We start from the raw sequence: 25109 nt of genomic DNA on the forward strand, positions 1-25109 counted from the left end.
ATTTCTGAGCTACACTGTGTATTTGAGAATTAAAAATCGGTCTTTTTGTTGCGGAAATTTTTGAGCACACACAAAGTAGAGAGAATGGTATAATGGATCTTCATGTACCCGACACTTGCCCTTTAACAGTTAACAGATTATGCCAATCTTATCAACCCCTCTCCAAACATTATTTAAGTGTTTTAAAGCAAATTCTAGCCACTTGTCTTTTCACTTAAATTCTTTCATATTCATCTCAAACTGAAAAGGACTTTTCATTTTTTAAAATATAATCACCATGCCATTAACATATCTCACAAAATTAATTCTAATTCCTTAAAATCCTTTGATACTCAGTCCACATTCAAATTTCCCTGGTTGTGTCAAAGACATCTTTTTAGGTTAGGAGCTAAAATAAAGATTACACTATATATTTATGAGAACTTTTAAGTGACTTTTAGTCCTTAACTATATTCCCTCCACCCCCTTTTTTTAAAATTATGCCATTGATTTGTTGGAGAAATTGAATCATTTTTCCTGTAGAATATATCATACTGTATTAGTCTGTCTGGGCTGCTATACCAAGATTATCATAGACTGGGTGGTTGTAACAACAAACATTTCTCACAGTTCTGGAGGCTGGAAAGTTCAAGATCAAGGCACCGGCAGATGTGTCTGGTGTGAACCCCTTCCTGGCTCTTAGATGGCAGTCTTCTCACTGTGTCCTCACAAGGCAGGAGAGCTCTCTGGGGTCTCTTTTATAAGGCACTAATGTTATTCATGATCCACCCTCGTGACCTTCCACCTTCATGCCATCCCACAGGCATCACTTCCTCATACCATCATGTTGAGGGTTAGGATTTTAAAATATGAACTAAAAAAAAATTTTTTCAGGTCTTTTTTTGGGGGGTGGGTAATTAGATTTATTTGTTTATTTAATGGGAGTACTGGGGATTGAACCCAGTGTCTCATGCATGCCAAGCATACAGTCTACCACTGAGCTATACCCTCCCCACCTTAACATAAATTTTGAGGAGACACATTCAGTCCATAATGCACACATTCTGTATAAATAGGCTAATTGCTTTCTTGAGGTGTCATTTAACTTGTTTCTTTCTTCTCTCTTATTTCCTTTAAAATGGTAGATGTGGAGTCTTGATCTGATTCAGGTTCAGTTTAGGAAAAAATGCCTTGGTGGTATTGGGTACTTCCTTTGACATCACAGCATGAGGCACATAACGGCTGCACATCTTATTTTGGGTGATGCCAATTTGAGCACTGTAAGTTCCTCATCAGTCTTTAGGTAGTAGTTGAGTATCCATATGATTATTGCCCAGATAAGAGTATTTCATTAGGGGTTGTAAAATGGTGATTTTTCTAAGGGTCATTCCTTCTGCATTTATTAGTTGGAATTCTTTAAGGAGAACTTTTCCCAACTACTGTTTGGGTGTCCTGAAACATGGTTCATATAGGAAAGGTTGAATAAATCTTGATTTTTTTCCTTTATTAATTTCAGAGTATGTTGCCTAGCAACTTCCAAAGTAGCCATTGAGCACTTTTTGAGTGTCATTGCACATTTATGGATTTTTGTATGTTTGATGTGATTCAAACAACTGTAGTTATTATCCCTCTGGATGCTTAAACTGTTCTACCTTTGGCCAGTAGGAATCCTTTTAAATAGGCCCTGGTGTCTTTTCAATATGACCCCATTATTCTTTAGCATCTTATTTGCTTTCTGGCACAAGATATCCCAGTCTCATCTTGTGTATTTCCTGCCCCATACTTGGGTTTGACCATTTCTTCAAGGACCCGTGTTTTTTTGAGTGCAAAATGGTATACAGATCACTATCTGGATTCTAGAGCTGCTCATTCCTTCTGGGTTATAATTTTTGCTAGGCCTTTTCAGTGCACATAACTAGGATTTATTTGTTTGTTTATAGGAAACAAAACATTCTGAGTTCATTCTGATATTTCCAATTTAAACACAATTACAGGTTTTTATATAACTTCCTAATAACATTAAACTTGTTGGAATTTTCTTCATACTCTGTTCTGTTTCATTGCCTTTCTTTTTGCTCTTTCCTTTGTTTGAGCTATTATTCAGCCCTTCAGACACAGATCAAGAATAGCTTCTTTTAGGAAACTTCTGTTACTTTCAAAATGGTCTGTCTCCCTGTGGTACTCCCATGGTACCCTGTATCCCCATCATGGTATTAACACATTATTCTGCATACTCTTCAAATGTATATTTATTTCTCAGGAAAGTCTGTCATATTTTTCCCTAGCCCCTAGTATAAATACTGTTGCATAGTAGGTTTTCAGTGAATGTTGAACAAAACTTTTTGCAAGTTGTTCCTGCTTTGTTTGGAGCTATCCTTTGTATGCAAGGCAAATACAATAGAAATGAATTCAAAATATTTTTATAATCCCTTTGATCTTTTTCTTCTAAATGAACTTTTAGAGTTAAAAATCATGTAAATGGCCTTACTTTAGTGGAAATGACTAATGAGGTTTAAAATAGTCTGATAGCTTATGTAACTTTTTCCTCTACAGTATGTTTTTACTCAGTACAACAAACCATTCTTCAGCACCTTTGCAAAAACATCTATGTTTGTTCTGTACCTTTTGGGCTTTATTATTTGGAAGCCATGGAGACAACAGTGTACAAGAGGATTTCGAGGAAAGCATGCTGCTTTTGTAAGTTTAAAATTTTAAATGTGTGTTGGAGAGGGGGTAAATTTTGTCACGGTTTGAAGATGTAATAGTTTCTTGAAGGACAGTCAAATATTAATTAAGTTCAGTTAAATGAGTGAAAATAGCATAATATAAGAAAAACCTTTTTTTAATGTAAGAAAATAGCATAATGTAAGAAAAACCTTTTTGTCCAAACTTTAAAATTTATTCTTTCGATCAACTTGACATCAGAATACCTTGTGAGAAATCAAAAGTACATAACCACTTTCTTTCCCTTACCTCTTGACATCCTCTGAGTCGTTAAAAATGACTGAACTAGCCCAAATCAATTAACGTGGAGAAGATGATGGAAGGTGAGGGATAAGAATCTCTATAGTCTTTGGTTATTTATAGACTGGATCACCTAATTAGTTATAAAGGTGATTGTAGAAGCAAAATAGTTTTTATATGTTTTATATATTTAAATGAAAGTGCCATATTTCAGGGCATGTTTCAGATGTTTGGCTAATCAAATTATAATCTTTCATTAATGTGACATAACATGCTTATTTATAAGTTTTGAAAGAAATGGCAGTTTATATAGTGATGTATCTTCCTTGCAAAAACAGAAACTGAATTTTTGAGGATGACGAATATAAAGCTGTTTCTTATATTTTGTATATATATATTTTTTATTGAGATACAATTAGTTTACAATGTTGTATCAATTTCTGTTTCTTATATTAATGCTTTTCTATTTCTTTTTTTTATTCTCTCTCCCTCTTTTTAAAATTGTGATAAAATACACATAACATCAAATTTACCACTTAACCATTTTTTTCTTTTCCCCTATTTTTAATTGTAGTAAAATATATATAGCATAAAATTACCATTTTAACCATTTTTTAATGTATAGTTCAGGGACATTAAGTGCACGCACTTTGCCATGGAGCCATCACCACTGTCCATCTCCACAAGTTTGTCATCATCCCAGACAGAAATTCCGTGCCCATTAAACAATAGCTTCCATCCCTTCTTCTTCCGAGTCCCTGGTAACCACTCTTAATTTCTGTCTCTATTAATCCTTTTCTTTTATGGGTACTGCTGTTTGTGGGGTAAAATAATATCATTTCTTATCTTAGCTAATTCTTGAGAAATTCTTGAGAAATGTACTCATTAGATTTTTTTCAGTAATTTTTTTTTGAGGTAAAGACTAGAAATGTATATTCATGTCCACAAAAATTTACCAAAATTATGAGTGTATATATTTTTTACTATATAAAATTAATACATATGCATTGTAGAAACACATATTCATTGTAGTATTACATGTAGGAATATGTTATATGTGTAATTAATACATGCGCATTGTTGAAAATTTAGAAAATACAGAGGAACAAAATAAAGAAAATAAATTCTACCATTCAAGGAATAACCACTGACAGTATTTTGGCATATATACAGCCATTCTTTTACATGTGTATTTTTGTTTTACTTTTTACAAAAGTGAAATTGTACCGTTATGTTCCATGTTATAACTTACTTTTTGTGCTTAATAGTATATCACAAACAACTTTCTATGTGACTTAGTATTACTGGAACATTTTTCTTTTGATTGAAGTAGAGTCAGTTTACAATGTGTGAAAATATGGAACGCTACATGAATTTGTGTGTTAGCAGTGTGTGAGATTGAACTTTGAGCAAAACCCTGATATTTGCCAGTTTGGTGAGGGGACAGTGGTATTTTGTTTAATCTGCATGTTTTTGGTTACTCTTTCATATATTTGTTGTACAGTAGAATTCTCTTATGGGTTGTTTGTATCTAGTCTATTTTTCTACATTGACTCTTTCTTCCTGATTTATGAGGGTTCTTCAAGAGCATGGGCTGTGGTGTTTGAATCTTGTTCATCAGTTGCTGATTGTATGATCTTGAGCAAGTTATTTAACCTTTTCAGACTTTAAGCAGGGATAAATGGTAGGGTAGCTGTAGTTATTAAAAAAAAAAAAGCATGCCTTATACAGCACTAGCACAGTGGTTCTCAAAGTGTGGTCCAGTTTCTGAAAACATTTAGAGGGCTCTTGATATTAATGTTATTATCATGATAATACTAAGACGTTATTTGTCTTTTTCACTAACCCACCCATCCTCTCTCTACTGATCTGAAATGTTATAATAGTACTGTGAAAAGGGCATAAGTTTTGCAGTTAACTGAATTGGGTTTTAATCCTGACTGGGTTACTTAGATGAAATCTCTCAGCCTCAGTTTCTTTATCAACAAAATGATGATGATAATACCTACCTTGGATAGCTGAGTACTGGCATTAGCTACTATTATCATTATTATTAATGATTATACCCTTTTAGGTCTACTCCGCATTTCTGGTTCTATTCCTTTGAGCTGTGACTCACACTAGTTCTACTTTATAACATGAGTTTAATTGGATTTTATGTCCCATTATTGGTAGTTTGCAGATGCTGAAGGTTACTTTGCTGCTTGCACAACAGATACAACCATGAATAGTTCTTTGGTAAGTATTTCTTTTCTCCTCAGGAAGAGTGCGGGCGGAGTTGACTGTGGCGGGAAGGACTGAAATAGCTTTGATAGCACCACAGCTATATTAAGATATAGACATATCTTAATGTTCGGTGCCCTCCATGAGGGTTGTAATTTGGTACTTTGTTTCCTTAGAGATACCTGGGGCCTAGAAGTAAGCAATTCAGCCACCTCTGGGGAGAGAAAGGAAGAGGAAATAAGTTAAAGATTAAAAATAGTAAAGGAAATCCTTTGTCCTTTGTCACTTTACCAACTCTGTCACTTTATGTTCATTATTGTATTATTATTGCTTAGAAACAAATACATTTGCTTGACTCTGAGACTCTATAAGCGGATTGTTCATTCGTTTGCTGGATACATTTTTAAGAGCGCTTGATATGTGCTAAGCACTTGTTCTAGGCTCTTGAAATATGGCTTGCATTGCAGTGTGTGAGAGTGTGTGTCTGGGGAAGGGGAGAAGACAAATAATAAGCAAGCATATGAAGGAATTAACCATAGTCAACTTAAGCATTTATCTTCTTGTTGGAGAGATCGTATTTAAAAATCTGTTCTTTTTAGACCATCACTAAGGCATTTCTTTAAAATGTGTTGTCCAAATGTGACATTCCATCTGAGAAAAAATTTTAAGTTAGTTTAAAATTGAATACCAATTTAGGAAGTGCTAGCTTGGTGGCCTTATTGACAGTACAGTTTTTTTGTCTGTCCAGCTTTTAGAACTACAGGTGCAAGCAAGGTAGGTTACCAGGTGCTGTGAAGAATTTATAAAGAGGGAAATTTATGGAGAAAATGTCATTTCTTTTCTCTGATATCTTAAACCTCAGCAAGACAAATATCAGTTGTCTTGAGTGTAGAGACAGAGTTGAGAAGGAAGCCTGTTCTTCTAACTACTGTGTCTGAATATCATCCACTTCAATCTAGCCAACACTTAGCTCTTACAGTTGCTGTTTATATTGGTTTCTGTTTTTGCTACATTCCAGAGTGAACCTCTGTATGTTCCTGTGAAATTTCATGACCTTCCAAGTGAAAAGTCTGAGAACACAAACATTGATACTGAAAAATGTAAGCAAAATTTAAATTTCATAACTTAGAAATGGGTGGACATTTTAGCTTCATTCAAGCCATTTCAAAACTTAGTCATCCTGTGGGTTGACTGGGATCACCTGGCAGTTCTTCTGTTCCATGTGGCATTGGCTCAGCCAGTAGTCCTCTGGAAGTCTGACCAGAAGTTTTTATTAATTCGATGGAAATAACTTCCAAATACCTGATATCACTATGGTTTCATTATGTATATATATTTAAATGAACAATATCCTCTTCAGCCAGGCCATTAAAGACGTTGATAGCAAATTACAGGAATTCTGCTGGTTCTGTGAATATGGTAAAGAATGCCAGCTTCAGCAGAAGGCACAATATTTATCCATAATATTCTCTCGCAAGGAATGGGCATAGAAGAATGTTCCACATGCTTGACCGGAAAAATAATTCTTATAAATTGGGTATCTATGAGGAAAAATTCAAATAAAGTTTTACTATAAATCCTAAAATAATTATTATACTATAATCCTGAACCAGGCAGTTGTGTTTGTACATAATTGCAGAAACTTTCTTTGAATATCAGTCTCATTTTAAAACCTTTAAAAATTTTTATAAATGAAACATTTTTCCTGTTAAAACTTTTGAAAGAACAGAGCTGTCCCATGTAGTAATATAACTGTTTTTTTTTTTTGACTGTTCAAGTGTAATCATAGATGGATCAAATAATACGCATTTATCAGTAAATTAAAATGTATAACTTGTTGGATGAAGGGGGAACTGCTTAATGATTTTGTACTATGCTTTTTCTTTTAAGCTCCCAAGAAGTCTCGTGTCAGGTTCAGTAACATCATGGAGATTCGACAGCTTCCATCAAGCCATGCGTTGGAAGCTAAGTTGTCTCGCATGTCCTATCCTACTGTGAAGGAGCAAGAATCCTTACTCAAAACTGTGGGGAAACTTACTGCAACTCAAGTAGCAAAAATTAGCTTTTTTTTTTGCTTTGTGGTAAGTCTTCTCTTTATTATATGTTTGGAATTTGAATTTTAAGACAGTATACATATCAGCAATATACTATTTAAGTATAAGACTATTAGGTTGCTTAATCTTGACTTTAAACTTTGTTGTCTGCCATCACTCGGGAATTAAAGTTAGTAAATACTAGTCATACCTGAAAGAATTTAGTAAATACTGTAGCACTATGACTACTCATATATATATATATATATGTGTGTGTTTTTTTTTTTAGAAATTGGCATTGCCTCATGATCAGAATAACGAATTGTTATTTTACACTATAATATATACAAGCACTAGTAATATCCAGATAAGAGTTTACAGTATGTATTTATTTCTTCAAATAAGTGTTTTTGCAGTTTTATATTAAATATATATTTTCATATAAATGTGGTCAAATATTTTAACAAGTACTCATAGTAAACATTTTTTCAGAATTTCATGTAATATTGTTTATAGCTTTTCAGTTATTTTAATATAAAAACAAAAAATATGCTTAAAGTTTCATATGGAATATTCATATAGCAAATAAAATATTATTTTGGGCTAAGCTGGGGTTAGGTAACATGTCTGAGTTATTGAAAACTCTGATTTACAATTTAAAAAATGAATTTCAGTGTTTCTAGATGTACCCATGCTCTTCATGCTAGATGAATGAATGCCTCTCCACATGTTCCATTGTGGGATCCGAATGTGTGTGGAAGCCGTATTTTAAAATTTTCTAGTAGTCACATTAAGAAAAAGAGAGAAACAAGTTAGTGTTATACTATATTTTTATTTAACCCACTATATGTAAAGTACTTCAACATATTATCAGTATAAAAATTATTGCTGAGATAGTTTACATTCTTTTTTTGTACTAAAATCTTCTAAACATTTCAATTTATTTGTATATTTATTTTTTATTTTTTTATAGAAGTATAGTCAGTCACAATGTGTCAGTTTCTGGTGTTCAGCACAAAAACATTTCAATTACTATTTCATTTCAATCTCTTTTTCTATTTCATTTTCAGTTTTCATTTCAATTTCAATTTCTAAACATTTCAATTCAGGCTAGCCACATTTCAGTTGCTTAGTAGTTACATGTGACTAGTGGCTAATGTATTGGACAGTGCAGGTTAAAAGGAAATAATGTATTGTATTTATTAGTCCTCCTTTAATTCTTTTGTCTCTTTAGGGCTTATGGTGTTTTAATTTTTTTGGTAAAATATAATTTAGGTCATAGAGGCTTTACAAACAATACCTTTTATGATAATTTTAAAATGGATTACCAGTCATGAAATGATGAAGTATTATATAAATTATTTGTGATAGCTTAATTGTTGGAACATGATTATTCTCAACTCTGGGATAATGAAAGGAAACATCGTAAAGATACTTTTTATTGGAGGGTAATTGAGATGGATTTTCATTTGTGGTAAGAATCCCATGGGTTTGAGAGCCAGAGACTGTATTTTAAGGGGAGCTGGAAAATGGGAACGTTTTTCTGGAAAGAGCTCACTAGTGATGCGTTCTCATGCTCTTTGATTGCTGGCCATCTGAGTGATCTATTTTCATTTCTTTATCTTGCATGATCAGAGACCAGTGAGACTGTTTCAAAAATGAGCACAGTATTTATGTTCAAGTGATAAGGCAAGAGGGTCAAGAAAGCTAATTATTACCTGATAAGCATTATCTAATTTTGCAGAAAAATCTCCAAAAGGTAATTAAGGGCAGAGTCTTCTGCTTTTTTTCCCTAGCACTTCAACTACAAGCAGACTGTGGCGCCTGTTGCCATATATATTGATACTGCCCATCTTGCCAATTGCTAACCTCATTTTCTTATTTAGATATTCAAGTGAAATTAGGAAGTCTGAGGACTACAGACAGAATCAGAATCACTTTGCCGTAGTTTCACTCTGGCTTTAGCTTTGAGTACAGCGTGACTGAATGGAGACTTCTAGACTCTCAGCTGTCTGCTGCCTTCTAGCAGTGCTCGAAGATCTTGTGCTTGTACTGCTTCTTTGAAATATAAATGCTGATAATTGTACTGCTTACTTAACTATAGGTTCTGAGGGAGATCAAGAGATATTCCTCTCTTAATGGAAACAAATCATTCTTCAGTGAAATATGATTATCTAGCCAATCTGCTTTAGTAACAGAGTTGGCAAAAACAGTTAGACAGGCATTTAATTTGCTTTGACCCAGCAATCTGCTGCTTAGTATATATACTGCATTAATGACACTCATGTACATATGCCCCAGGGGGCGTATAATAGAATGATCTTGGTAGCATTGTTTGAAATAGTCAAAAAGTGTCCCTCAACAGAAAAGTGGATGAGTTGTGGTAGTACCCATTAGAATATCTGATAGCAGTGAAAATAAATGAACTTTGGATGTACACACACACACACACACACACCCCACACACACTTCCTCAAAAGAGGTCATTTCTTATTCTCTAAATCATGGTAGGCACAGGGTAGGGAATATAAGAATATCCTAGCTTAGATGAGCAAAAGGGAAGAAAGAAGAAAAAAAATCCTCATAACTGGAAGACTTCCTTTATTATATCCAAAGTTATGAGAACTCTTTGTGTTATGTCTCCAAACAGAATCAGAGAAACATCCAGTTTTCTTGCACATTTTAAAATTTCCAAAGTGAACTTGGCCTTCTGTCTGTCAGTCTGGCTAGTTCCATCTGTCCTCTTAAGCATCACCTTTGTCAGTTGATTTCTTGTCATGCTATATTCATCTGTACATATATTTTAATGTTTGAGAATTTCCCCCGACTTAAATTTGATTTAGATAAACTTAATAGAGTGCTATCAGTGCTTGGATAAAGCAGATTTCAAAGTTGATTTGATATTAAATTAACCCTCATTTTAATAAAAACCTAAACAGTGCTCATTTTTAACCAACTATTACTAATTTCATAAGGGAAATTGGATAACGGTGATCTTAGGTCTGATATAAATGTTTGTCCTCTTTTTGGGCCGTGATTTTTCAATCCAAAGCAGATTTTAAAACTTATTATGATAACAGTGTTTAGGGGGAAAAGAAAAGGAGGGGACTATAAATTATAATGACAGATACAAACATGTCATTCATTAAGTTTCACTTTATTTTCTGTTTCTTTAGTGGTTTTTGGCAAACTTGTCATATCAAGAAGCACTTTCAGACACACAGGTTGCTATAGTCAATATTTTGTCCTCAACTTCTGGTAAGAAATTTGTCTTCAAAATCTGTATTATAAATCGAGATCTATTTCTGATTTATATGTATACATATGCATGCATTTTTAGCTTCTTATATATCATTTCATTCTTTCTAATGTATATTCATGTATTACAATTACTACTTGATCTTTACAGCTTTACCTGCTATTTGTATTCCTTCCAGTACTTTTCAGTTTTTTTTATGCAACAATATATTAAAGTTTATAGGCTCACTCTTTGTATTGTAGCTGTCTTTCCTTTCGCACGTTCTTTATATAGATCTTTTCCTCAATCCTTTGGCTAAATGTAATTGCCAATGTAATTATTTCAGAACTATAATTTGCCCTATGTAAGGTGTTTTATTTTTAAAATTGAATCACCTTCCAAATCTGGAAGATAAAAGAAGTAGTTTTGAAGCTGTAAAAATAACTTTAGCACACATGCTTCATTATGATGAAGTCATAGTTACTCTGAGTGCTCAGTTTAACTTTCTTACTAGTTTTAAAATAAATAGGACTATATGTGATCTGTATGGTTGAAATAAACATGGTTTCGTTTAAAGGCTGTGTTTGTGTATGATCTTCGAACATTTCAGCCTTAGTATCTGCAGTCTTATTCTTAGTAATTTAAAAATGACAAAAATGAGTTTAAAAGTTAGGTATGTGATTTACTTATTTAAATAATCAAGTTGGTAGTAAATAATTTTGACAGTCTTTAAGCTAATGTATCTTTTTTTTTTTTATCCTTTTCTCTCCATAGGACTTTTTACCTTAATCCTTGCTGCATTGTTTCCAAGTAACAGTGGAGATAGGTTTACTCTTTCTAAACTACTAGCTGTAATTTTAAGGTAAGAATATAGTGTAATAGCTAGTTTACTCTGCTTAAAAATGTGATGTTTAAAACATTTTTGGTAGTGATAGAGGATACTTTATAATATACTGTATTGGCAAAGAAAGATGAGGGTAAAAGAAGGTTTTAAATGGACATCATGCTACTCAGCCCTGCATCACATCCTTGGCTAGTTTTTCAGTCCTTCCTGGGAGGGTAATTGGAGGGAGGACCCCAAAGCAGCTTTGGTTCCCATTCAGGGGACTGTGGACTTACTAAGTGTTGTACTGATGTTCACATTTAACTGCATGTGACACTTTAATCTTCATAACCTCCCAAGTTTCTGTTTCCTTTTCCTAAAACAAGTTCCCTCTTTTGTTTAGGTTTTAGTTTTTCTTTCTCCCACTTCTAGAAATTTAACATGCAGTCTTTTCTGATTGTCTCAGCCTCAGTCTTACGGTTATTTTCTGTACAAGTCATCTGGCACTTTTGTATTACTGTATTTATAATACCATATGTAAGTATTATCAATTATATTGAAATCCTTTATTTTTATTTAACTTTGTGTATGTTTTTCTTGTCTTCCCTACGAGAGTGTAAACCCTTGAAGGCCAAAAAGCCTTGTTTATACTTCTTTGTGTCACCAAAGGTCTAGCATAGGGGTTCACTCACAGTCAGTACTCAAAAAGGATGTGTTGGTTTAATGAAGCTGTTGTTTTTGTGAGAGAAAATCAGAAATCAGAAAAGGTAGCAGGATGATTTATGGGAAAGATTAGTGTTTCTGAGCCAGCAGAACTGGGTTTGAATCAGAGCCCTGCTCTTTGCCCTTGGGTACTTCCCTTGAACTCTCTGAGAGGATTTCCTGGATGACAGAATGATAATAGTATAATCCACTTTGCAGTCTCATTCTGAAGTTTGGAGGGATGTATATAAAAAGTCAGTGTCATAGAGCCTGACCCTTGGCTGTCACATAGGTGCTAGTCCTTATTATTCTGTTTTTCTTTTTAGATGTAAGGGTAAATTGACCATGGTAGTTTCTCTGGACAATCTGTTTGAACCAACTAATTTACCATTTGGGCTTTATAGGAATTTATTCTTTTGCATGATTGGCCCATGTTTTAGCCAAATATATTTTTACATTAAGGAAATACAGTATATTTTTCTTAGGGAAATAATGAGGCTTATCCAACTTTGTTCAAAATTCATGCCTATTTCTAACTTTTCTTTGCATTGTCTTAGTAAAAGTAGAAGATGCATAGACATAGAAAGACAGTGAAGACAGGAACCACATCTCTTGTTCATCGCTTAACCCAGAGTTTAGCTCAATAAGCAACAATAATGAAGGAATGATCTCTGATTTCTCTACATCTTTAATTCAGTCTTATATTTATCCATTAAAGTAATGAGATTAACTTAATTATTTAAATATTTAAGGATAGTTTTACTGTTAATTTCTATTTTACCAATAAGTAAGAGTTAGTGCCATTGTTAGGTTTATATGGATTTTATATATATATATATATTTCCAAAAAAGATTGGAAGAGGGATGTCAAGTTGGTTAATTTTTTCCTGACTGAAAGGCAGAAGATAGCATAGCACATAAGAACACTGGACTCTGGAAGTAGACTGCCTGCGTTTCAATCCCAGTTGTGTGATTTTAGTCAAAGTACTTCATTTCTTTGTGCATTAGTTTTCGCATGTGTAAAATGGGAATGGTAATAATAATAATAATAATACCTTTCTTTTAAGGTAATATTGGGCATTTTATGTGGATTAAACGAGTTAATAGAACACTTACACTATATTGATAATATTATAGGATATTATTAATCAAATCATTAATTCTTTGATAGTTTTACCCAGAGTTGAGATTAGTCTTCATTATTTGTAAATAATTTTTGTCTTTAAGATTAGTCTCTTTAAGAAATTTATTATTTTGCTCATCAGTAATGACTGATTGTTCTCCTAGCATCGGAGGTGTTGTGCTGGTAAACCTGTCAGGGTCTGAAAAATCTGCTGGAAGAGACACAATTGGTAAGTATCTGACTCCGCGTTTTTTCTGTGAGAGTGTCCAAGAAAGTTCTGTGCACATCATCACGTGTGTGCATGTACACGCACAGGCAGGCATTCACACACACACACACACACACACACACACACACAGGCACTGACAAGGCCTTTCTAAAAAAACTTCTCCTTTGGAAATAAGGTAAAAAAATTAAAAAATAGTTCACGGAACTCTCAGATAGCCTTCACCCAGATTCCCTTTAACCATTTACTATGTACATAACTACAGTACAGGTTTAAAGATCAGGAGTTAACGTTGATTCATTGATAAATATTTTTTATTTAGTCTGTAGATCCTCTTCAACTTTCTCCAGCTTTTTCCACTAATGTTCTTTTTCTGGTATAAGATCAATTGTTCATTTTGTTGTCATGTCTCCATAGTTTTCTTTAAACTAGAACTGTCCCGCATTTTTGCTTTTAATCTTTCATAACTTTAATATTTTTGGAGGATACTGTCCACTTATTTTGTAGAAAGTCCTTCAATTTGAGTTTGTCTGATATTTCCTCATGGTTGATTTGAGCTTGTACATTTTTGGTAAGAATTCCATGGAAGTGATATTGCGTCCTCATAAGTACCTCATATCAGAAGGCACATGAAGTTGATTTGTTCCCTTATGTGTGATGTTAATTTTAAAGTGGTCTCTGTCAAGTTGCTCCAGAGTGGTTACTAATTTTTCCCTTTATAAGTAATAGGCATCTTGTAAGAGATACTGAGACTGTACAAATATCCTGTCCATCATGCTTGTACTTGCTAATTTTGTCATTCACTTTTTCTTTTAAATTTTTTACATTGATTGATTGATTGAAGTACATCAATTACAGTGTGTCAGTTTCTGATGTACAGCACAGTGTCCCAGTCATGCATATACATACAGATATTTGTATTCACATATTTTTTCATTAAAGGTTACTACAAGGTATTGAATATAGTTCCCCGTGCTATACAGAAGAAATTTTTTTTAATCTATTTTTATATATAATGGCTAACATTTATAAATCTCAAAATCCCATATTTATCCCTTCCCACCCCCTTTCCCTGGTAACCATTAAATTGTTAACTATGTCTGGGAGTCTGTTTCTTTTTTGTAGTTGAGTTCATAGTGCCCCCCCCCCCCTTTTTTTTTAAGATTCTACATATGAGTGCTATATGGTATTTTTCTTTCTCTTTCTGGCTTACTTCAGTTAGAATGACGATTTCTAAGTCCATCCATGTTGCTGCAGATGGCATTTTTAAATTCCTTTTTATGTCATTTACTTTTGATTCTTACCTGAAACAGTTACTACTGTGGTAAACAGTTTTTGATCCATTGTTTAGATTTACAAAAGAAAGGTAATCATAATCCAGCTTAGTTGATTTCCCTCTGAATACTTTATTTAGATATTTAAAGTTTCTTGAGTAGAACAATGCTTTCTAAACTATTCCTATTTACTGCCCAGAGAGCTGTATCATGAACTGTCTCACTTCTTTCTCACCCAGAGCAGCTTTGTACGTGTAGAACAATAAATGTTTGTCATGTATGTGAGATTTTGTTGACTGGCTTTCCCTTTGCTTTAAAAAAAAAAAGTTTAATAGTAATAATAATAGTAATAATAAATAGTTTTAGTGAGACATTGGACTTTTGGATAATTGATTAATGTATTGAATATGGTCACTTGGCAGATAGCACCTTATATAGCTGTTTTTAAAGGCTTACTTAATTAACTGTTTTTGAGAACAAGTTAATGTATTAAAGAGGATCAATATTTATTATGCATGTACTGTGAGCCCTACATTTATATTAGATATTTTAGAACATTAAAAAGTATAAATTATGTGTTTGCATTTGTCAAGGGGTTCTTCATTTTAATCAGTTATGCAGTTGACAAAATGAAGCTCCTAGAGAATAAAATAATACCATATTTGACTATAGTAAGTATTAAATTGTCTAAAATAGAAGACAAGGAGGATGGAAATTCAGTGGAGTTGAAAGAGGATACTTGGTGGCAGAGGTGGGACTTTAACAGGGACTTGAACATGGCAGTGGGGAGAATATAGACAACAGCTCGGAGAGGGAAGAAGCGATGTTAAGGTGGCTGTGTCAAAATTGTGTATGTAGGGGAAGGCATTTCAAAATTCAGTACCAAAGTGTTAACTTTGTATGAGCTTTGGTACTACAACGTGTAGGGATTGATTAGATCATTGAGGTGAATGTTTTTGCATTAATTTGTTTATACTTTAAAATCCTTCCTGTATTCCTAGAGGATATGGATTAGGTGGGCTATACTTTATCTTTTCATATCTGAATATTCATTTCTTGAAATAGGCATCTGACTGTCACATTTTAAATAAACGTGTGTTGAATGAGTTAATGAACAAATGCTTTAAATTATATTGATTTTTACACAGGTTCCATTTGGTCTCTTGTTGGAGCTATGCTCTATGCTGTCTATATTGTTATGATTAAGAGAAAAGTAGACAGAGAAGATAAGTTGGATATTCCAATGTTTTTTGGTAAGAATATATTTAACTTGTAAGGCTCTTTACTGTGATTGATTAACTTAGGGTTTCATTTTTGCTTTTTTGAGGGAATAGGGAATAAGTCTCCCTCCCCACTCCCCCAATATGATTTTTTTTAACATTTTTAAAATTGAGGTATAGTTGATTTATAATATTGTATTAGTTTCTGCTGTACAGCATAGTGATTCAGTTATAAAACCATTAGATTTTAAAGATTATGTAAAATCCAATCTCAGTGTTTTTCTTTTACCTTGTTCTGCACAGTTGTGCACCTGTGAGGAAAGACTCATTCCCTCAGTATGGAGTAAAGAAAGAAACTCCTTCTAACACCTTTTTCGAATTAATGTCTTCAGCCCATGAATCGGGTATCTTCTTCATTGATATGACAGGTTGTGCTGTTAGAAGCGTGTGAGAGTATACCTGTTGTACTATACATTTTGCCATTTTTGAATTGTTAGAAGCATAGGATTGAAGCATTATACGTACCAAAATGGTATGTGTAATGCTGTTCCAGTCTGTGTACTTATTTTTATTGAAAATTTTAGGTGACTTAAAGTTTTCCACTTGCACTTTATCTTTAAAATTCAGACTCTTTTATAACATAGATGTTCAAAATATCCAGTTACATTTTCTGGCATCAATTCTTAATTTTGGTGAATACATGATAGGATTTATGAATTCTCCTTTACCTGAAATCAGCTCAGTAAGAACTTGTGATATCTAAGATTGCAAAAGAAGAGCATATTATCTTCCATAAGATACCTGAATATCAATAGATAAAGAAGCCTGGTGATGAGAATTCAAAGTACAGTCTACAGGGAAACAGAAGACCTGGACTCTAGCTGTTACAACTTCATTATCTCATACTCAACTTGAAAACGAGAAGGTTGGACTAGATTAGTAAGTTCCAAACTGATTTACGGAGGATCCTGGGAAGACTGGAAGGAGGTGGATTTGCACGTTTGAGTCTGGTTCTCAGACTCCTTTGCTGCTTCTGCTGGAGCAGTTCAGCTTTGTTGTTGTTTTGCTTTGCATTATAATTTAATTTGTAGAAAAGATTTTTCTTGTTATAATTTAATTTGTAGAGGAGATTTTTCTACTAAAAATAGTTTGGATATCTGCACCTAAAGATTAACAAAAATAAAACCTTTGAAAAGCCACCAGATGGGGTGATCACTTAAGTTCCTTTCAAGTACAGAATTCAACAAATATACCTTAAATATGGAAATAATTTTAATGATGTCTTTTTTTAGAGTCCTAGAAAAAAATTCCATCTGGAATGGAATGAAATACTAATATTTTTTCAGTATTCTTTTTTAAGATTGGCAACCTTCAGGATAAATTGCTTATTTTTATTGGAAAGGAGTGCACATAGACACATAGCTTGATTGATCTTCTTCATATGTGACATGATATGTAAAGCAATATGGATTTGACCTGGGCTTTAGAATAGACAGGCTTGGGATGTGGAGGGGTCTGTGGGCAGGGGAAGTGAGCTGGGCAGAGCAGGAATAGTGAGTAGATCCGTGTGATTGTGCTGGAGCGTTGACCTTAGGGAGGAATAGGAAGGTATGTGGGCTGCATTCTGGAGGGTCTGGAGAACAGGTGAAATGATTTGGACTTTTTATCTCTAGATCCAAAGGTTGTTAATTTGTGTGGGATCTCATAGACTTGATAGTTCAGGGAACAGAAAAGAGATTTGGTTCTTGATAATGCCAAATTTTGGTGTTTTAATTAGAACAACTTTTTAATGTTATACGAGCCTTCTGTGTGTTGTTTTGTTTTTAAAAAATTTTTATCACCAGGCGTCTTAAGTTGGTTTTCCTAGAAGCAGGGTGTGAGACGGGGATTTGGTGTGGGAGATGCATTGAGGGGGTGCTCCCCAGGAAGGACTGGCAGGGGAGTAAGAGAAGCGGGATAGAGCAGGGGAGAGAATCATGTGATCTCAGCTACAGTTGGGGTTTGGTCCATTTTGTTGCAGGTGCCAGGGCGAGGAGCATAGCGGGAACAGGAGCGGGTCGTATGTCTAGGCACTCTCAGAGCTGTCCTGTCCTGGAGCCATTAGGATTTGAGGGCTGGCCCTGTGAATCCCCCATCTATCAGTTGTTGGCTGCAGAGGCTGTGGAGTGGGGACGTTGGGGGAACTTCCTGGGAAAGGCAGATTTGGTTGCTCTCTAAAGACTTCAGAGAAGGAACGTGCTGTGTGTCTTAAGCAGCAGATTGAGAGTGTGTACTCCAGTGCTATCAGGATTTAACTAGGCACCCTAAATACATATTTAGTATTTAGCAGCAATTATTAAATACTTATCTACTGTAATTTAATTTTCTTTTAAGAAAGCTCTGTAGTTACCACTGGATCTCCTAGTAGAACTGTGATGTTAAACTATATAGAAAGTCCAATAAAAATTACTATAAAAGTTTATCTTTTCTTTACATTCACATGTATGTAGTCATCTAAAGCTTCATTTCTATAATAATCCATAGCTAGCCTTTATTAACTGTTTACTCTTTGCCAGGTACTGTGCTGTATTTTGTATGTTCACCTAATCTTCCTAGTAACCTAATTAAATCGTATTGTACACCTATAGATTGGAAAACTGAAGCTTAAAGAGGTTCTGCATCTTGCCTAAAGTTTACCTAAAGATTATAGTACCTGGTGAATGGTAAAGCTGGGATTGGAACCCAAGCCAGTCAGAGCACACACTACCCACTAAATGTTATAGCCTTCCTTCACACATAGTCAGACCATGCTTACTTCAGACTTAAATAGCTACGTGTATGTATATAATCTCACAAACTAGTTTATAAGCTCTGGGAAGGCAAGAACCAATAATTTTATCTTATTTTTGGAACCCTTCTCCATTGTTCCCAGCATAGCATGGGTGCTTTAAACATACTTATGAGTTGAATCAGAGAGTAAACCATCTAGTTCCTCTTAATAATTAGGCTGAATATACAACATACACACACCAGTTATTCCTTCAAGTTCTAGGATACTATATCATTAAGTCTAAGGTTAACAACCACTCTTTTTGAATTGTTGTAAATGGTTTATTCTGCAATAGTTACTCCACGCAGTGGGGATAATTGAACCTCAAAGACTCAGTGACCACCAGTTGCTTGATAAAAGTTTTTTCTCATGTTCATCTCTCCACAGGACTTACTTAAAAACAAAGTAACAGACATTCCATTTAAGGAAACCTGTTGAAGCCTTTTGTGCAAAATCTAATGTTTTCTGATTATAGAGTTATAAGTTTGGAAAATTGAGATAAATCACAGTTACTAACTTTTGTCTCTTTTATATATATTCAGGTTTTGTGGGTCTCTTTAATCTGCTGCTCTTATGGCCAGGTTTCTTTTTACTTCATTATACTGGATTTGAGGACTTTGAGTTTCCCAATAAAGTGGTACTGATGTGCATTATCATTAATGGCCTTATTGGAACAGTTCTCTCAGAGTTCCTGTGGTTGTGGTATGTACTGTTTATTACCCTGTAATTTATTAGTTACGAGTTTATTGACCTTTGGCTAGTTTCAGCATTTGTATTTCTTCTATCTTCTGACGACCCCTCCTGTGCACCTTCCACCCCACATACTTACCACTTAATAGAGTAGTTCCATTAGAGCGGGAGCTGTGTGTTGTGTTTTAACTTCTGTGTACTCATTGCATAGAGTAGTGGCTTGTACATAGAAGGAGCTCATAAGTATTTGTTGAATCAATATATGAATGTGAATGATCTAAATTTGTAAGACTGTTTTAGAAAGTAGAGTATTATGCTAATTAAAGGCATTGTTATCTAATGGACATCCACACTTAGGTGCATATCCCAGGTAGAAATACGTGAGTCCTAAGTGAGAATCTAGGAGATTTTGCTTATTCAAGAGACTTTGGAATGTCTGGTTGTTCATAGACTTTTTTGTATTGTTGATTCTTAAGGCTTTTCATTTGGGTTAGGCAGATATGTAAACCCTGAACTCTGATTAACTTGAGATTTTTAGCATACTTTGATATATTGTAATATCAAATATGTGGATATGTGACAATGATCTTAAAGTAGTTTGAAGGTGATATCATATATGGAGTTTAAGAAAGCTTTCAAATATAGCGCTTGATAACTTAGTCCTGTTTCCATCTAATAGGAACTTAAAAAGAAACAGAAATTGTACTTAAACTCTGAAATGAATTTTATTATATGCCAGTGAAGACTACTGACTAGTTTTCCTTTGTAAAAGACTGCATCAGAAATAGCCTTTCCATGAAGACTTCCTTAATGCTCTCTGCCTACACTTCTCTCCCCTCGCCAATGAAGGAAATACCTCTATTTTCTTCATATCTTCCACACTCACTGCCTTTCAAGTAGTACTTAAAGATTTACTTTATATTGTAGTAATTTATGTAATTATCTTATATTCCTTTGCTGATCTGAAACTCTTTGATATCAAAGTCCATTTGCTCACTGTGTTCCAATTATTTTAGGCGCTTATTTTTTTAACCAAAAAGTATTACATACTTGATTTGATATATATATTGATATATATCTTATGTCTCTTGTTCTTTTGTTCTATCCCTTTTTTTGTTCTGTCATTTCTCTTGCCTCTCTCCACTCCTGGTTCCTTCCTGGCAGATAGAACTACTACCTGGTAGTGTTTTGATTGAACTTAGTTGAACTGCAAGGAATTGTTGATTTTCAACCATTTCTGATGGCAGTTTTATAGGGTTCAACCCAGTGAACCATATGCTTTAAATAATTATTCACTCACTGTATTTTAATACAAATTTGTATTCTCTACTTGTCTAAGTTTAGTTTAAATCAAAGCAAGGAATTTTTATGTATTTGAAAGAAATAACAATTTTGGGGGGATATTAGACTAGAAAAGTGGTTAGTATGGTTCCTATTACGTTGAGACTCAGTAAACGTGGACTGCCACTTACAAATATTAAAATACTCATTCTTTGTCGAGAGCTTTGTATTTTTAATGAACATGTACAATTGAGTTTTATTATATTCAGCAGAATTTAATGTAGGCTTTGAGGATGAATAAATAAGAGTTGTGACACATGCAATCTTTCTGTTATGTGAGCTTTCTGAGTTTGCTTCCTTGGAAAATTTTACATTTAAAGAAATAATAAATAACATGTTTTAGAATTTTTTTGTATTTAACTTTTTTGAAATTTAAAGAGTAATAATATACCAAAGTGTACAAAATGATTACAATAAAAGATAATCTCCCTTCTACCCAATTTTCATACCTTTTCCCCAGAGGCAACCAAGATTAACTTCTAAGCCTTCTACAAAATTGTCCATAGATACCAGTTTCTTAATCCTACCCCTTCCTACTGGATTTACTTTTAACATACAAACGGGAGCATACTATGGATATGGCTTGTGTACTCAATATGATACTTTTCTTCATTTTCCCCTTCAACTAGACAAAATTATATGCAGTTGGTATTTCAGAATTTGATACCCATATTGATAGTTCAAGGTGAAAATAGAGCTTAGGTTTTGGTTAGGACAGTTGCTAGAAAAATGGAAAATAGCAAGGAAATAGCCATAAAAACTATTCAGTTTTTTTTTTTATTATTATTAAGCCAAACCAAAAGAGCAATACGCATCTAAAGACTATTTCAGTTTTTGGTGAGGGTGAGATATTTTTGCTTTGATGACAGACTCACCTATTGGCATATTACTTTCTTAAAATCTATCTTGTGAAGTATTCTGAAATTTTAGTACAGCTGTTTCCTTTGTTGGCTAAGTATCATTGTCACAAAACCATAAGAGCTCTTGACAGTTTTTTAAAAAATGTTAATAAAAGCTATACATTCAAAGTTGAATAACATCTGTAAGTACTAGAGAGTAGCATAAAGTCTTTTGAAATTTTTATAATTATATATTGGATTTTTAATATTTGAAGATAAATTTTAAGAATCATCTTAGTAACTTTATTTTTTATTATGTCTTAGTCCATCTTAAGTTGTTGTTTTTGCTCCTGATCTCTCTCACCTATATTGCAGGATAGATAGTCTTTGATCATTGTTTTTCTTTAGTTCTTTTACTTTTTTTATGTGGAAATATGAATTTTCTTTTTTTCTTTTTAGGGGCTGCTTTCTTACCTCATCATTGATAGGCACACTTGCACTAAGCCTCACAATACCTCTGTCCATAATAGCCGACATGTGTATGCAAAAGGTAAGGCAAACTATTTATTAGATATTTTAGGTGTATTATTAAAACTGAGCTAATGAAAGTTAAGGAATGTGACTAAATTTTAAGGGAAATGACCATGAGTAATACTTGATGCCTTCTCTTCCAAGGTGTTTTACTACATAGAAATATAGAAAGTACCAGAGAAATGGATAATCTGTTGCATCTTTAGCCTTTCTTTTTTTAAATTTAATTTAATTTTATATACATCTTTAGTTTTTCAGTTTTTTTCCTAAATTCTTTTTTTTTTTTTTTAATGGAGGTACTGGGGATTGAACCCAGGACCTCATGCTTGCTAAGCATGCACTCTACCACTGAGCTATATCCACCTGCCCTTAATTTCTGAATTAAAGACAATATCTTTATATGTAGTTCTCCAGTTCTGGAGCTGATTCTGTTCTCAACATCCTTTGGTAAGTCAGTGATATGGATGGAGCAGAGGATGTATTTTATCATATAAGTAGTAGTGTTTTGATTTCTAAGTAAACCCCGAAGATTCCATAACACTATGCTAATATCCCGTGGACGTGAGCAGCATAGGAATAACGTCGTTTCTCAGTGAATGCCCATCTCTCTCTGGGCCTAGCAGGGCAGATGCTCCTTCCCTCTTCTGTGAAGTCCTGGTCTGGATGCGGGATTCTCGTGATAAATACTGATAACGATAATAATGCTGCAGAAAAGAGAGTCTGGGTGGTGGGGGAGGTCCCGCCCAGCAGCCTGAAGGGAGAAGTTTCTTTAGTGCTGTAGTACCAGGGAGAAAAGAGGTGTGTACCACTGGCTAATGCTGAAAGACGTTGTTTAGTTTTTTTATCACTCATTTCAATATTTGTAAGCTTTTAATGCTAACTAGTAAGTAACAAAATGATGTGTGTGTGTGGTTTGGTTTAATAGAATTTAAAGCTCAAAGGCTTATACTGTGTAGAAGTTATAATCAGATTTTTAAAGCTATTTTTCTTTAGATCTTTGTGCAGTTTTTAGGATAAAGGCATAATACTTTCAGTGATATGTACCCTTTTATTTAAAAAACAATTCTGTGCTGATACTTAATTTTGTTTTATGGTTCAGTAAGTTCTTATTTATTTCTCGTGGTTAAGAATGGAGATCTCCATAATTGAAAATTATCTTACATATATCATGTATTTTCAAAGAATGTGAATATTATAAAATATATGTAACACTAAAGTTGTACATCATTAGATTCTCTTGTAGATTTAAATAATACCTGGGTCCTTCCACATCACAGGGTCATAATCTTGACTGTCAACTAGAATTATTCTAGTGAAACTGGGGAAGTGCTGCTTATTAGAGGATTTTGGTAGATGGCTATGTGAATGAACTTTACTATACTGATATTTTGAAAGTACTAGCTTTTTTGCAGATTTGAAAAGTAAGACTTGAAGATGAAATTTAGGGAATTATTTTAAAAAAGAACTGTGGCAGGGGACCTAATTTTATTAAATGATTGTTTTATTTGTTCAAACATTTTAAGAGGAAGAGACACAAGAAAAAAAAAAAGTATGTATGTGTAATTGATTAAAAAAAGCATAACCAACGGTCTTTTCTTGATTGTCTTCACATCCAGAATTAGGCAATCAGTTAAATGAGTAGGCTGGGCTGTTGGTGGAAATTGAGCGCAGGAAGATACCTTTTGGGAAAAGTAGCAGGGTGTGCCCCAGGGCTGCAATAGAGATGTGATAGTTGAAAGCTACATTCATAGGTTTTTTTGATTCTAATAGCCAAGCATATTTATATATAGCTTCTGAAATTTTAGCTTTAATCGACAATATTTATTGTGCGCAAAATAGATTTTTTTAAACCTATTGATACTTGGTATAGCAGGAAGCATCCCTGATCATATTCAGCTTTATATTCAGATATATTCAAGAATTAGACTTCTCTGTTTATGTAGGCAACTTTCGTTGTTAATGAATATCTTCATTTTAAAAAATTGCCTTCATAACTTGTTGGAAATTAAAAATTTTTTATTATGTGGTAACATAAATAACTGCATTGTTAAAAGTGAACTTTGCCTTTAAAAGTCACCTAGGGTTTTACCTACCTTTATAACGTTTGCTTTTATTCAGTTATAAAATAGGTTTGCAGTTGAATATTCATGAAATCATTCTATCAACTATATCCACATTTTTAACTCTCATCACTCATATTTTAAATTCTTTTTCTGTTCTTAGGTCATTTAAGATCATCATGTTTTTTCTAGATTACAGAATATTCTGGCAAAGATTCCAAGAATATGTTATACCGATACTTTGATGATGATGTGAAGGCTTTTTAGTACTGAGTGCTCTTTCCTGGGTGTTCTTAGGCTGATAGCCTGTGTGTATGTACCATTATGTACCATACAAGCAGTATGTGCACATTAAATGTTGTCAGTGGTTATTCTTGTGTTACGCATCATGAGTCCCTCATAATAAAAACATTCTCACAAAGCCCCTTTGCTCTGACTAATGGTGCTATGAAATGGAATAGTATATGTTTCCCACCAGAGGGAGTCTTACCTTTGATTCTAATCCTTGGTTGTTTTTTTTTTAACATTTAAAGAGGGCAAGCACAGGCAAACACTTTCTTCCCTATTTTAAAGAGAGGACTTACATTTTAGTCATTATTTTGGAAGCAGACCACCAGTGTATTGCGTCTCAGTTGTCAATCAGTGCTGGCTTTCTTGGCAATTGTTTTTCTTCCTTTGTTGAATCTAGATGGTACAGGTAAACTAGTGAAAGGAAAGAGTGTTTTTTTGGGGTTTTTTTTTTTTTTTTTGGTAACTTTCTGGCATCTCATTATTTTTAATTTTCTTGACAACCCTGATAAAATGGTGGATCGGAGGGTCGGGCTTGGTGATCCAAGGACTTCTCACCCTCGCTGCTGAGGCTCCGCCTGCTGCCTCTCTTCTCAGTTTTCCTAGGAAAAGTATTTCTATTTGTAGACTTTGTCATGATTTCCTTTTGAATCTTTTTCATTTGTTGCTAGATAATCAAGCTATATTTCATCAATAAAAGGTTTGCAAAAGTTTCACTTAGGAGTTTTATGTCTTAAGAAAAGAGC

At 33.8% G+C, this 25109-nt stretch overlaps 1 protein-coding gene across 2 annotated transcripts in view; it reads left to right on the forward strand.

Annotated features, from left to right (window-relative positions):
* SLC35F5 (solute carrier family 35 member F5) overlaps positions 1–25109 on the forward strand; it is a 32808-nt gene that overhangs the window by 2738 nt on the left and 4961 nt on the right. Inside the window, exons 4-13 of one of the 2 annotated variants that reach the window (XM_032479326.1) lie at positions 2533–2676; positions 5119–5181; positions 6185–6266; positions 7057–7247; positions 10376–10457; positions 11212–11299; positions 13250–13314; positions 15734–15838; positions 19157–19316; positions 21944–22034. In XM_032479326.1, coding sequence (XP_032335217.1) covers positions 2533–2676; positions 5119–5181; positions 6185–6266; positions 7057–7247; positions 10376–10457; positions 11212–11299; positions 13250–13314; positions 15734–15838; positions 19157–19316; positions 21944–22034 — 1071 coding nt within the window. The remainder of the gene's footprint in view (positions 1–2532; positions 2677–5118; positions 5182–6184; positions 6267–7056; positions 7248–10375; positions 10458–11211; positions 11300–13249; positions 13315–15733; positions 15839–19156; positions 19317–21943; positions 22035–25109) is intronic. The other variant, XM_032479325.1, reaches the window with a different exon arrangement.

Source organism: Camelus ferus, chromosome 5, assembly GCF_009834535.1.
Source record: "Camelus ferus isolate YT-003-E chromosome 5, BCGSAC_Cfer_1.0, whole genome shotgun sequence".
Classification (NCBI taxonomy): domain Eukaryota; kingdom Metazoa; phylum Chordata; class Mammalia; order Artiodactyla; family Camelidae; genus Camelus; species Camelus ferus.